At 39.1% G+C, this 14,268-nt stretch overlaps 1 protein-coding gene across 1 annotated transcript; it reads left to right on the top strand.

The window, feature by feature from the left end:
• Positions 1–5,281: 5,281 nt before the first annotated feature.
• LOC148832963 (neuritin-like) lies at positions 5,282–12,640 on the top strand. The gene is made up of 3 exons (XM_088918858.1): positions 5,282–5,427; positions 9,396–9,540; positions 11,538–12,640. The coding sequence occupies exons 1-3, from the start codon at positions 5,373–5,375 to the stop codon at positions 11,764–11,766; spliced, it is 429 nt and encodes a 142-aa protein (XP_088774984.1). The 5' UTR covers positions 5,282–5,372; the 3' UTR covers positions 11,767–12,640.
• The last annotated feature ends 1,628 nt before the right edge of the window (positions 12,641–14,268 follow it).

Genomic DNA, 14,268 nt, shown 5'->3' with positions numbered 1-14,268 from the left:
AAGTCCAGTCAGGGAAATCTGAGTACAGTCCAAAATCCAAAGCCGGGTGATTCATCCAAGACAAGACAAACAAGGTTAAAATCCATAGTGGAATCCGGAACAGGACAGGAGGCTAAATCAGGCTGATGAGACCAGGCGCTCCGAGCCCCGGACTCAGCAGGTTGGGACGCATATCGGAAGCCTAAGCCCTCAAGCTGCAGATGTAGGGCAACTTGATGTTAGACGGGCCTCCGGACGTCCGTCTTCCAGTGCAGAGCACCAAGGTTCCAGAGCACCGGGTTTAAATAAAGAACAGAACAAGGGGGCAGGTGAGCGTGATAATGAACTTAGCAATTAAGGGTCTGAGCGCCCTCTAGAGGAGGGATGACGATTGTGACACCCTGCTGATCAACGCTGATGATGGCAAACATTAATCAGCGTAATGCATTTAAGAATAGATGTCTTAAATGTATTATTCTCCTGCTGCAGCCAGGGGCGGATTAACGAACAGGCTAGCATAGGCTGTAGCCTAGGGGCCCCGGATTGATCAGGGGCCCCCAATTGGCCAGAGTATTTTTTAAATGGACCTCTGGGCCCCCATTGGTCCATAAAAACATTGAATAATTTGTGAACCAATGGTTGGTTAGATGCAATGGGTTCGCAATTCAAATTTATTTTAGCGGAATCACCGGGTGATCTCTGGTGCAAGTTTACCGTAGCCAGGCTCAAAATGTGCGATAGAAAATATGATAGCGGGCGCAAAAACGAAAAAGCACGGCATTTAAAAGAGCAGTGTGAGCAGGATCTACTTAAAAAGATACCCAGATTGACTGGTTATTTCAAGTTTGCTGAGCTGGACCCCGATGCTGGGTTTATGGCTAACGTTGCAGCCAGTGCTACAATAACCGTGGTTGAAAAGTTATCTGCAGCTAGCTCTAGCCTGGGCGCAGTCTACATCCATGCCAGTCATGAGGACGAGCCAGCTCCAGCAACGGAATCAAAGGAACATCAGTCAGAGGCAGAGCCATCCGAAACGCCACCAACATCCTCCACCATCTCCACAAGCCCAACGAGCCATGTCCGAGCCGCCGCCATGGCTGTTGCGCCTGCTGCCGTGGCTCCCGCTTCCTATAGCTCGGACCCAGCATGCTGGGGGTAAAATAGATGAACAGATGCGGCTATACTGGGCTAAATGTGGTCCGAAATCGTGTCAAAACCAAGACGCAGATGTTGCAGCATCAGAAAGACAATATAAACACCAAAAGAGGTATTTCTCTAAAACCCTCTTCAAAAGAAAACTCAGAAACGGCGAGTGTATGTCAAGAGAAAGACTGCTGTATTCCCCTTTGAAAGGTAGTGTTTTGTTTCGCATGTAAATTTGGGGACAGCGATGATCAGTCCGGACTGAACGTAGGCTATAGTGACTGGAAAAATGCCGCCACACGCTTGGCTGAACACGAAGTGTCGGAGAGAGGTAGAAAGGCTATGGTTGCATACAGTACGTTATGCGCTGTGCTGATAATAGTCTTATAGATTCCGAACTAAAAAAAAAGTTTGACAATGAATATGAGAATTGGACTAACGTCTTGAAAAGGGTGTTTGCAGTGTTGAAGTTCTTAGCAGAGCGAGGGCTGCCTTTTAAGGGACGAGGCGAAACGTTCGGACGCCCCGACAACGGGAACTTCATGTCTTGTCCTCGAAGTTTGCGAGGTTGATTCCTTCTTGAAAGCCCATATAGAACAATATTTAATCGTTGTATTGCTGTACTTGCATTACAGGCTATTGTAGTGTGTGTGTATTTGGGCTGCCTGTGTATGTGTGTGTTCCCTGCGTGTGTCGCCTTACATTCTGTTTGAATCGGCGTTAGCAGGCTCATACTCCGAACGCGTCACTGAATTATTATAGTATTTTCTCTCGCTTTTTTCTGGTAATGGGGGGTGGGGAGCTACACAACGTGTAGCCTTGGGGCCTCTGATTACCTTAACCCACCACTGGCTGCAGCCACTGTTCTGTGGGTGACTGCTGCAGCTGGGTAATCTGTGTAGAACAGACATTTAACTTTCTTGAGGAGCAGTTTAAACCAAGGAGGTACAGTACAGTATGTACTCCTCCTACACTGTGGCTAATTCTTCTATATAGACGTGGAGAGTGTTGGTGCCTGGACTGAAGCTCTGTCTCACTCCTCTCTTCTGGGTGAAGAAATCATTGTGCATTGATTTTATTTATACTGCATTTATTTGCAATGTCTATTGACTTTATAATGTCATAGACTTTCCCTCTACTCCACATTAGAGGAGATTTTATTAAAGTCCCCCTTGAAATTGAATCAGAAGCATTTTTCAAGTCAATAACGCATGGATATATTTTGCCTTTGTTTCCTTGGTACACATGCGTTTTTGTGTGAGGGTGTGCAGGGTGTAAATATGGTCAAAGGTGCATTGATTTGGTAGGAAATGAATCAATGTAACATTTCACTCAAGACACTCTATGAAAGTCAGTATCGAGGCATTTTGAAAACGTCAGACCATATTCTCCAGATTACTTCTCAAGCAAATGACTCTGTAGTTAATGGGATCAAATGTGGGACCACTTTGTACACTAAAGTTATGATTATAGTTGCATTTTCAGAGTGTTTTTTGTCCAAAGAGATGCCATAGTTCTTTACATATAGGAGGGGACACGCTTCATACACCACCTGGGTGATTCACAGCAGCCAGTTCACTAGATACAACATCCAAGAATTGAATGCTTTGTGAATGTTTGAAACACTTGGTGAGAAAAGGCTCAACCGGCTTAACCTTCTTGTTAATGGGTAGCCTCCTGGCCATCGCATGAGGAGGCTTGAACCCCATTCAGCAATGAACCAAGAGGTACAGTAGCTGCATGGTGGAGATGGAGTGGAGGAGGGATGCTTGAGACAAATGTGAAGGGAGGTGCTTGTCTTTCATATGTAGCTAATTTTATGTTGATGGTGATGAGATACAGTGATGTGAGTGTGACTTGTAGTTGTTATTCCTCCTGAACTTCAGGATGATGTAATGTCCCTTATATACCAGCAGCCCCACTCAGAGCACATCGGGTAGAAAGATAAGAAACCTCTTCATCGATTGAATTAAAGGAGAACTTTAGGTACGCTGGATTGTGTAACCCCACAGTGGACTAAACGGGACACCAGGACTAAACATTGTCTCAGAATCTTTAACGACCGAGTAATGCATTAAGGTTAGTGTTATGGTTAAGCCTAAACCACTTATCAGATAAGTCTGTGATACTTATCAGAAAGTAGCATGTATTCATGTAAAATTATAAACGGTTTACTGTCAACACAATTTTCAAAAGTGACAAAGACACGGATTGGGTCGTAAAGCAAATTCCTGGAATTTATTTTGAGATTCTAACTGAATAATTTTGGAAGAGCTTGTATAAGCGTATCCGTTATCGACTCTTTGAATAAGAAATTAATTGGGTAAATATTATTGAATTCCATAATGAGGCCTAGAAATAAATTTCCGAGATGGTTCATATTGTACCTCCTTTTAGCGTGCGTATGCAAGGACAATTCAAGACGAAAAAAAGCTTGGGACTAAAATGTATTATTACAAACTATCACCACAAGAGGGTGCGGATCCCACGGTGGAAGAAATGCGGCTTGCATGAACTAAACGGACCAAATGCAAGTTCTCTGGAAAATAAAATACACAAGTCAAAATCACTCGCTTGTATCATCAGTGTTGTTGATGTACATGTTTTAATTAAAACTCAATGAACACTTCTTCTTCTCTGTCTTACTCCATTAACCACCGCCTATCCTGTCCCCTTTGTGGCCTACTGGCAGGTGATAATCGTTTCAGTGATGAAAGCTGTTTCGACATAACATGCTCTGGACTTCAAGTTAACCGGTGTTAATGTAACATGTAGTTTATGTCTGTCGAACACTGTCAAGGCGATTTGAAAGCTTGGGCCGCAAATGAATTAAAAAAAAACCAAACTACTACATACAGTACGATCGCTTTATATGTTGAGCGATGTTTGTTTAATACATTTCTCTATTTTTCCTCACTCTCTATTTTTCCTTGGCTGACTGCAGCCCAAAAACAAGTATGAAAATAAAGCCAGTCGTGCCTGTGTCCTTAAGGGAACCGAGGAAAATTGCCATCCTGGAACCATTTATCTAAATTCATATTACGCTGCTGCTATTTTAAATAAGCTGCCGAGGGACCTAATTACTCAGCAGTTGTGCGGATCTGTGCGGCTGAAGGGCAAAAGTCCTCTTGCTGGGGGACATGACACAGCGACTCAGCTGGATCCTCGCAGTGGCTCCTCTCCTCCCGCACGCGCGCGCTTTAGTATTCTACGGGCAGGTTCGACACAGACGCTCTGCGGCTTCTCTCCGAGTCCGGCTGACTGACGTCAACGCGGGGGAGAAAGATTTCCTTGATCAAATACTGAAGTACAGCGTCATTCGACTCTGTGTTTTTTTTGGGTGGTGGTGGTGGTTGGCGGTGGGGGGGGGGTTACTCCGTGGAGACCCCCTTTGTTTTAACACGGGAATGAAATTTCTGTTTTAGGCTTCCAATTACACCATCATTCGACATTGGGCTCGGTCATCATACAGTAATCGGAGAAAAGTCGTACACCTCTTTTGGAAATCCCCACACAGTTCCCGATTGTCGACCTGTCTGGTCCACACCAATTCAGCTGCCCCTGCCCACCCGTTTCGCTGCTAAGCCATCAATTTGATGCATAATTTGTGTACGTAGACCGTCCCGTCTCACATACAGTACATCTGTGTGTATTGACTTCTCATGATTCATTAGTATGCTTTATCCAGATCTCGATGAAATAATCTTGTTTTCAAAATGTATGAACTTGCATCTTTGTAAAGCTTTTTATAATGCATTTGCGTACTCAAATAAAGAAACTGCATTGTGCTTATCCTTTGATAATGTGACCTTGGGAAGCCAGATACCAAATTGTTTAAATGACTTAACACCTCGCTCAGCGGTCGCTACTTAAAGGGGTCAATGTTCTGAAGCACTGGGGTCCAGTGCGTTTCAAAGCGGGCGGGATCTCTGCAGCCACATTAACGGTCGAGATTTTGATAGCCGTGGCTCCTGATGAATGTAGAAGAAGACTCTTCTTAATCTGGCGAGTACAGAAATGAAGGAAAGGGTTTGTCAGTGTCATTTCTACGTCACTGAAGCGATGTGGGCGTGAGGAAGAGCATTACCGCCCTCACCAAATGGTGTGCACCATTTTACTCCACTTCGCCTGTCTGTGCAAAAATTCTACCGCTGGAAGTTGATGGCAATGCCTGGCGTGCAGAATTGTCTCAAGTTTTTCTTTCAAACTATTTAAGATCTGCAAACTCCAATGGTTTTACTAAATATAGGATGGGATTTACTTTGAACGGCAGATATATTGCACTTATTCTGGCTGTACAGTTAGGTGAGTGTGCATGATTAAACGTTACCAGTAAAAGGAATGCCTGCTGCTTTTTTTCTTTCAGATTTTCCTTATTTTAATTTAAATAAATGAATCTGTAAATCACAGTTGGAGACTGTGAAAAAAGTAAAGTGCTTGGTTTAAAATGCACGTATGTATGTCTATCTAATATGCGAGACGTGGATGACATTCGGATAAATAGCAATGTAACCATTTCTTTCTTTCTCGAGCATTATTTTCTAACATTTTGCTCAGAAAGACCTTGGAGATCTTCCTTGCGTTTCGTTAGGATTTTAATTTGACGGGCTCCCACGGAGAAGAAGGTATTTTATTTGTCAATTGTATGTGTTTTATTCGTTATGGCATCACTTTCTGAAAGTATTCCAATGTATGTGCGACACATTTGTTTACAAAAGCTGCCTGAAATCTATTTTAGTACATGACAATCTATACCTAACCTAAAATTAAAAGATCGGTTGTGCATTGAGACGCCCGCTCCAAAATGCAACCAATTCTTCTCAGTTGTTGCATAATGTTACAGCTGGAAATAAATCAGCTGCATTCGTGTCTTTACGAGCAGGCAGCAGAAGGGGAAGCAAATATTAATAATTCAAGGGAGACCAGCACAGTAATGATGAAGAATCCTTTTGCAGTAAATGTGTTTTGCATAGATTCGTATAGTAGGCTGTGAGGCAGTAAATAGGACCGGTTGTTAGTAATTTCTTCACAGTTTAAATGCTCTGGTAAATGCGCGCAAATTGGTTTAGCTAATTATTTTAAGGAATTTTAAGGCATTCGAAATAAAGGTGGCCATCACTCTGAGTGTTTATGAAGTTAACTGCTTCAGTTTGATAGTCATACCGTTTACCTACTACTGCGTCTACTGCTAATTTCTCGTCTTCTTTTTATTATTATCTCAGCTATAGAAGTTAATATGGATGACCAATGTAGAAACTACTAGGATAACGAATACGATGCCAATGCGGGCTAGAACATTTATATCCAATACGCTATTATTAGTGTTTTGATACTGTACCTCCTTTCAATATTTATGCCTCCGATAAAATGAAACGACAGACCAATGTTTTAAGAAATTGTTTCCAAATTAACTTTTAATTTAGTGGCTGTGAAATACCATGATGGGACATAAAAATAATGCAATACTACATTTAAGAAATAACACTTTTTTCTCAAAACACTGTTTAAAGCATATATTTGGTAATTGGTCATTTGGTAAACTCCAAAATTACAATACTCTTGTGAACTTCTATTTCCGCTATTGTAAAGTAATGGTTCCCTTTAAAAAAAAAATCTTATTTAATACAGTGATGTATTATTTATAATGAAGATAACTTACTACATCAACTAATATTTTCTTATCAAGATGGACAACCATATTATGTATTTTTAGGAAAACGTGTGTTTATGTGTGAACTTTATGTTCCGGCGATTATTTGAAATATTCAGATGGTAACCGACTTGGGTAAAATGAAGATATATGAAATAATAATGAAAATGGATGAACGGGTAACGTTTCGTTTTCTCTTTATTGCGTGCGTTACTGTTACGGCGACTGTCAGTGCACAGAATTCATTTTACCCTATGTCTTTGTACACATTTCGCAAATATTTTTAATACGCTTCTAATCTGCGATCCTGGTATACTGTATTTGGAATGTAGACTGTAGTCTAAGCTCTTAAAAGAAAAGACTGCATTTATCAGATAGTATAACCTTATTTTCTTATAACGCCTCCCACTGATGCTGTCGTGTAAGAGCAAATGAGCGGTTATGATCTAGAGATCTCCAAATTTTCTTTTGGGATACATTCAGCCTCGACTTTTGAAATATATTTTTTGTGTCTTGAAAATGTGGGTTTCATCTGTGGAATATATGTCTATATATAACCTCGAAGCTTCTTTTCAGAGTAATTTACTGCTTCAAATTGCGACAGCAGCTAAAGTCATGTATATATTGTAATAACTTTTTCATGTATAAACTATTTTCACTATAAGCGTCAGTAGATCGTTGGAATTGTTCACCTTGATTATTCACTCTATTTTACGATTTTTTTTTAGATTTCAAAATTTCAATTTTCGTGTTTGCATTAATGTTTCTCCACTTCTGAGAATCTGTATCCTACATATGTTACACGTACCCTAGACGCGTCTAATTTTCCTAACCACCGCTGAATATACTGTAAAAGGCAACAAGAAGATTCCTGCTGTACTGCAGCTCAAAACTTGTGCCTTCATGATTGACATTACAATGGAGAAGTATGGTTAAAACTTCCTGGTATAAAATATCAAATAACGGAGACCATGAGTAGTAGTATTTACAAAAAACGCATTCCCAAAATTATTTTCCTTCTGCAGTACCGCGGCAAATTCTGAATTGAAGTGACAATCACACTGGTGTTAAAATGTAGAATTCCCTGCTTTACTACATCACCAACAAATGTTAATAGAAGAATACGAATGCAAAGATTAGTATATATAAAATAGGGTAGTTGTGGAGGATAAGAACGAAAACGCAGAGGTGTTTATAATACCTCGTAGTTTTTTTGGGGGGAAACTGTATCTTTTGCCCAGTCTGTGAATAAAACATCTGAGGATTTCGGGCGCTTTTCTTTTCCCTCTTGAACTCCGCAAATTGCATTGATTTGTCATTCCGAACAGGAGTACCTAACTCACGTCCGCTCACATCTGGATTGATGAGGATAGATAACATGTACACGGTTCCGCTGGCGAACTTCAGCCACTCACCCAGAATGCTCATCGAATTGTTGCAATCGGATCAATTGACTGAATCCCTGCTCAACGAACCGTGAGCGAAAGGAAGGAAAACACATGCTGCCGATCAGCGTCAAGACATGAAAAATTAGTTCGAGTAGGTTTAAAGAGACAAGTCAGTCATTATTTTTGAAACCCCTGTTATTTATCACGATCCGGTTGGCATTTTCCAACGCCCTGTTTGGTGTACGGGAAGGAGACCCCTTCAAATCAGTGAAACCCCTTCCACCCCACTTGACGCATACATGAGTGTAATGTTATAATCTCAGAAAATGTTTCAGGTGTCCCTACAATCCTAAAACAATTACGTAGCTCAGCTATCACCCGCCTGCCCACCCCTCACACCAGTCACTGTATGTGCTCAGCTATGTACTCGCGAATAGTATGTAACCATACTCTACGTCTAACAATGGTAAATAGACAAAGGTTTATCTGTATGGTATGTATTTTTTCTTTCAAGACCAAAAATAGAAGAAAGCCACCAAGGAACGAGTATTTACAATATTTCCAAAGGATGGTAGGCTTGATCGCGACTCGCAACTGACAATAATATGAAAGAAAATACAAACACAAAAACAAAGAAAATACGAATGTTTACTTCATGACAATATTCATGACAATATTGCCCGTAATAGTTAGCACTTCCATTATTAATTTGTAATTTTAGCATTTTTATTTATGCTTGATATAAGATGAAGATTTATTGGAATGCCAGGAGGACATGTGCTAATGCCCCCACCAACGCATTAATCAATGTTTTTGAATATTTCCGTCCAGTTTATACCTTTTGTTTCAGGTTTTTATAAAATATAGATATAATAAAATGAACGTTTAATGGCTAGTATTAAGATTTTATGATTTTATCAAAATTGTAATTATTATTATTATTATGTTGACAATGCAAAGTACTTAATAATGGCAGAGTTTTAACATTTATACGCATAAAACACAAAAAAAATAAAATTGTACACCGTTTCTTTTATAAACTAAATGTCTTCCCGGTCTGGTGTGAAACTGCTTATGTTGTTTTATGTTGTTGTTCTGCAGTAGACAACAAAATTAGCAATAATAATAATAAGAGGAGGAGGAGTAAAGAGTGTGGTACTAGTAGTTATGTTATTGATGATAATTGTTACAATTTGACTGCACAAAATTATAGTTTTGTTTTCCACTATTTCCAGTGTATCTCCTACAAGCAGTGAAAGCGGCTGGGAAATGTGATACAGTATTTAAAGGCTTCTCAGACTGCTTGCTCAGACTGGGTGAAAGCATGGTGCACTACCCACAGGACCTGGACGAGAAAGAAAATCTTAAGACCATCTGCTCGTAAGTTGAGATTTTACCAAAACCCTGCAAAGCTCGCGCGATGTGTAGTCGACGAAAATAAGGCGTGCGGGCGCAGCACGAGCCACTTTGTGTGCGAAGAGACAGATGGTGGGAGACCTCCACGTCACTTTGAAGGATCTAGCAGTGTGTTAATACGCCATTCTATAATTCACGTTTCATCCATTAATTGTCATAAAATAGACCATTATACGTCCAGGGGTTGAAGGGTCGACATCAATAAAGTCGATTGTTTCATGGCGAGTTTCCGAACGCAGTGCCGACATGTGTCACACATAGGAGCAGCTGCAACTTGCGCCAGAGTCGCTTATAATTTTCCTTCCCTATGGATCGAGCAGTGCACCATTAAACACCCATCATATTTAAGGGATACGTGTTGCTATTTCTATTTGTTGTTATGAATATTTGAACAAGCAGTTTGTAAATGTATTATATAGAAAATGTATATGGACTGCAAAAATAGAAGCGTATGGACATCTAATAGACCATGGTAATAGGACGTTTGACATTGGTATTACATTTACAGTAGTAAGACAGACATCATATTTCTTCAGATAAATAATCGTTTTCAGAATTTAAAGCTCAATTATTTATGTGCAAGTGTATTGTATATGAAGTCACATTTTACCCATTTTATATATTTCTCGGAGAATGGCGAAAAGATATATATATATATTCCTTGTGTTCTCCTTACTTTTTGACGTAGCCTTACTTGAATCTGTTCGATTCCTGGAATAGTCTTGAATCCACATTTCTTGAAACCAAATTCCTTGCTTTGTAGACATTTCGAATAGAAATCTTTATACTCTCCTTAAGCGTTAATTAATTAGTCACTTTTACTAAGACTCAAAACTCCTCTCCACCAGTTCATCGAGTACAACTGTATACTGTAGATTACATGTTGGTTGTGTTTGATTTTCTCAGCAAAGGGTTAAAATGCCCGTCAGGTGCAGGCGTCTCCCTTCCGCAGTCTTGAGTTTGCTCTGCCGTCGTGCAATAGAGGATAAGAGATGGAGGACGTTTTAATTTCCCGTGGGGAGCTGCAATTACACCAGAAATATTGCAATAAAGGCACATTCGGCCGACCTGGCATCTCGCTATCTCATTACTTATTACAGCCGTATCAAACAGTGGAGGCTGCAGCCACTTATAAGTGCCCGTAAATTTCAACTTGACAACAGTAAGGCTCCTCCGTGGATCGACTCGAGAATCAGGATGCAAATGTACGCCACGGTCAAAATAAACGGAAATAAAAAAAAAATGAAACTCACAGAATTAACTCGGGAACGAGTGGTATGCAAGACACGGTAATCTTAATTATACCGAAAGACAGGCTGTTTATAATGATGATATCGTAGAAAGTGGCTAAACACGTGTCAGGTAACTCATCTTTGGTGCGACTTCCCCTGCTTCTATTCCTGCCGTTATTCTTAAGGGTATATTTATAGAACCAGATAGTTGAAACTAAAATACATCGTTTAATTCTTCATAGAACTACATTCCAGCATGATTTCGTCATTTGCACGTGAAAGCCATGTTTCTTATATGAGATACTCACCGTGTCTAGGACAAAAGTAACATATGGAAAGATTAGATTAATTAAAGGAAACGTACGATTATTACGATTTCAATTCGTTTGACTGTAATGTTACATCTGTTATTAAGTACATGAAACATTTTAACGAACTGTCTAGGCTGTCATTTTATTCACGTTGTTGTATTTTTATTGCAGACCTTTTAAAAAAAATAAAACGCTTTCATACAAACCACAGAAGTGACGAAAGTGCACAAGAAGCGCTGAATTCGATTTTAATAGAAGAATACATTATTAATAAGTCTGTTTGATTACGTTATGCAGCATGAATGCAGTGCAATAGAAGTGGGATTGATGAATTATTAACGCCTTGAAGACAATGCGGGTAAGGGTGACTACCTTTCGCTTACAGACCTTTTTTGAAATATTTTTATTCGGTTTGCAGGTACTGGGATGACTTTCATTCGTGCGCTACCACAGCGCTCGCAGATTGCCAAGAAGGAGCGACGGATCTCTGGGAAAAACTCAAAAAGCAGTCTAAAAACCTGGAGTTCAGAGGCAGCTTGTTTGAACTGTGCGGTGGAGGCAATGGAGCACCGACATCCACTATTCATTTTGGCTTCACTGTTTTTCTTATATCACTCTCCGCTTTAGTGACATGGTTTGCTTTTTAGAAGAAACGATACAACAACAGAAGAAAAACACAAAACCACTGCAAAAATAACGACAGCCAATATAATGATCGAATTCTACGCAGCATTGGATTTATATGAAGAAGAAAACAAAATACAACAAAAGACGTGTTTTTCTTGTGACGCAAAAACCTGCAGTCTTTTGGGCTTGCTGGAAATGTCAACCACCTCTTCGTGATTTCCCCCATTTTTATTTGCCAAATTTGTTACCGAGTCGAGTGCAAGCAAGGCGGGAGACCTCACTTCTATTCTCGCTTCACTTCAAAGCTCAACAGACTCAGCCACCTTCAGAGAAAAAAAAAAACTCAGGAACGGCGTTAGCCATTTAATTAAAGGTGGGTCTGAAAGCAGGTTAATAAGGTGCTCGAGGGGAAACAGGAATCCGGATGAAGAAAAAAATGAAGATAGGCCGTGACTTCATTATAGTACATTAATAAATGAAAATGAACTAGCTGCCAATCAGACTCACTGTGTGTTTCAGTCATTAAAATAGAATGTTTTTACATACAACAAAGTATTGTAACACGAGATCACGTTGGATGCGAAATAAATCAGTTGGATAAAGTTAATATGTTAGCTTTATTTGATGTTGCCAAGGCATAGACCACGTTTCACTGCCTTTTAAACGACATGTATGGTTTGTTCGTTCGTTTGTTTTTGGATATGTTGCATATAATATAAAAATTAAAAAGTATAGAATATACAAAGGACTATGTATATGAAAACCATTTTGAGAAAAGGGGATGACTAAAATAAAATATATAACAAAACATAACATTATATAAGGCCTACTAAAACTCAAAAAAGCTACAAAGTATAAAGATATATATTAAATAAACCAGTTATTGTTTGAAAAGAAGGTGTGTGGTGTTCTTTTGGCTATTCATTTCAATGAGAATACTTTAATTCATATTCAATTATAAAATAAACCTGCAGAACGTAATGCTAAATGTTTATACTAAAGGTTTAAATAAGGTAGCCCTGGATGTAATGAATGTGGATAACCTTTGCGTGGGTACTGTACAGTATATGTTTAAATATTAAATTATTATTATTCATTAAACAATTATTATTATTATTATTAGTCTGTGATGCACCTACAATATGAAGATCCTAAGGTTTACATAGTCTTTCAATGATTCAAGTTGACAGGCAAGATCTTCCTCACAAGCCTGTAAATATAACGAAAAATGTGTCTATGCTGGAATCAGACAAATAGTTCCATAATTAATGACATATCTGCGAATATGGCACTGTGTCGCTTCCTACTGATTTGGCAGGGGAAGCTGCAACAGTCATCTATTTTTAGCTCGCTGGTGTGTTTGTTAGAAACGGAGATGAAAAGAAAGCAGGCACCTAGGTTTGGATTCAAAGGATAGGTATAGGTAAAGGATGATGCTTTTTTTTTCATGACCAAGCAACTCCATAAATTAAACGAACCATAAGAATTGTTTCAAGGGGACCAGCGCAAGCCTGGCCTGTTTTAGATGCAACGTGAGCTCTGGATGTTTTTTTTTTTTGCTTTTCATTAATCAAACGCAGCGTGTTACCTCTTAATATGCATTCATGTCCCCGAAGTACAGCCTCCCTGAAAAAAAGCGTTAGTTGCCTATCCAGAACACTAATGCTAACCTTGAAGAAACACGTTTCGGATTGACCTAATATGGAAATTACCAAGTATCCCTTTTCCTCGCTGTATATGTGTTATGAAGGTTACATTGTAGCTGATTTTAGGGGAAACCTAACAGGAAAATGTGATGAAGCACCGCTGCATTTACAGTTAGACAGAAAGTCTTAGCGTTCATAAATAATACACTTCTCTTATTTCTAAACTACCAAAGGTGAAGGGGGCGTGAATCCGTTTTCCAGATCTGCCTCAAGATGTGAAACCTTCTTTATGCTTTTAAGATTCATTATTATTATTATTATTTTTTAATCGTTCGACCATTTTATTGCTTATGTAATTTATCAGTCATATATGAGTGATATAAACCGTGTATTTAGGTATGTATTTTACAGTATATCACGAGTTAATTCCTGAAGCAGTGCCTTTTATCCGATTATTTACAGTATGAAATATATAAAGACATGACTTGCAAAGGCTTGTTAAATTAATGGTTGTAGACTTAAAGTAAAAAAAAAAAAGATTATTTTCTCTATATTTTTCCTCAACAATAGGTATACCACTCCATGCCATCGTTATTGTTGGTAGTAAAATTAACTAGCCAAAATAGTGCACAAATACTAGTTTTCATTTAATTGATTTTGGTTGGTACATTTTCCCTTAAGACAAATGGTCTTAAACTATATGAATAAATATCTCTAGGATTTGCTTTTCCCAAACCCTTGCAATAATTCCAGAGGGACCACCACAAAGACGTGACTGACAGCTTTTACGTTAATATGGATGAACGCAAAACACAACCATAGCTACCGTTCTATAAATAAATGTCCTTAATTTGCAGATTAAGTAGAGAATTAATT

Source organism: Atractosteus spatula, chromosome 6, assembly GCF_055471065.1.
Source record: "Atractosteus spatula isolate fAtrSpa1 chromosome 6, fAtrSpa1.hap1, whole genome shotgun sequence".
Classification (NCBI taxonomy): domain Eukaryota; kingdom Metazoa; phylum Chordata; class Actinopteri; order Semionotiformes; family Lepisosteidae; genus Atractosteus; species Atractosteus spatula.
This window is presented reverse-complemented; position numbering and strand designations above follow the sequence as displayed.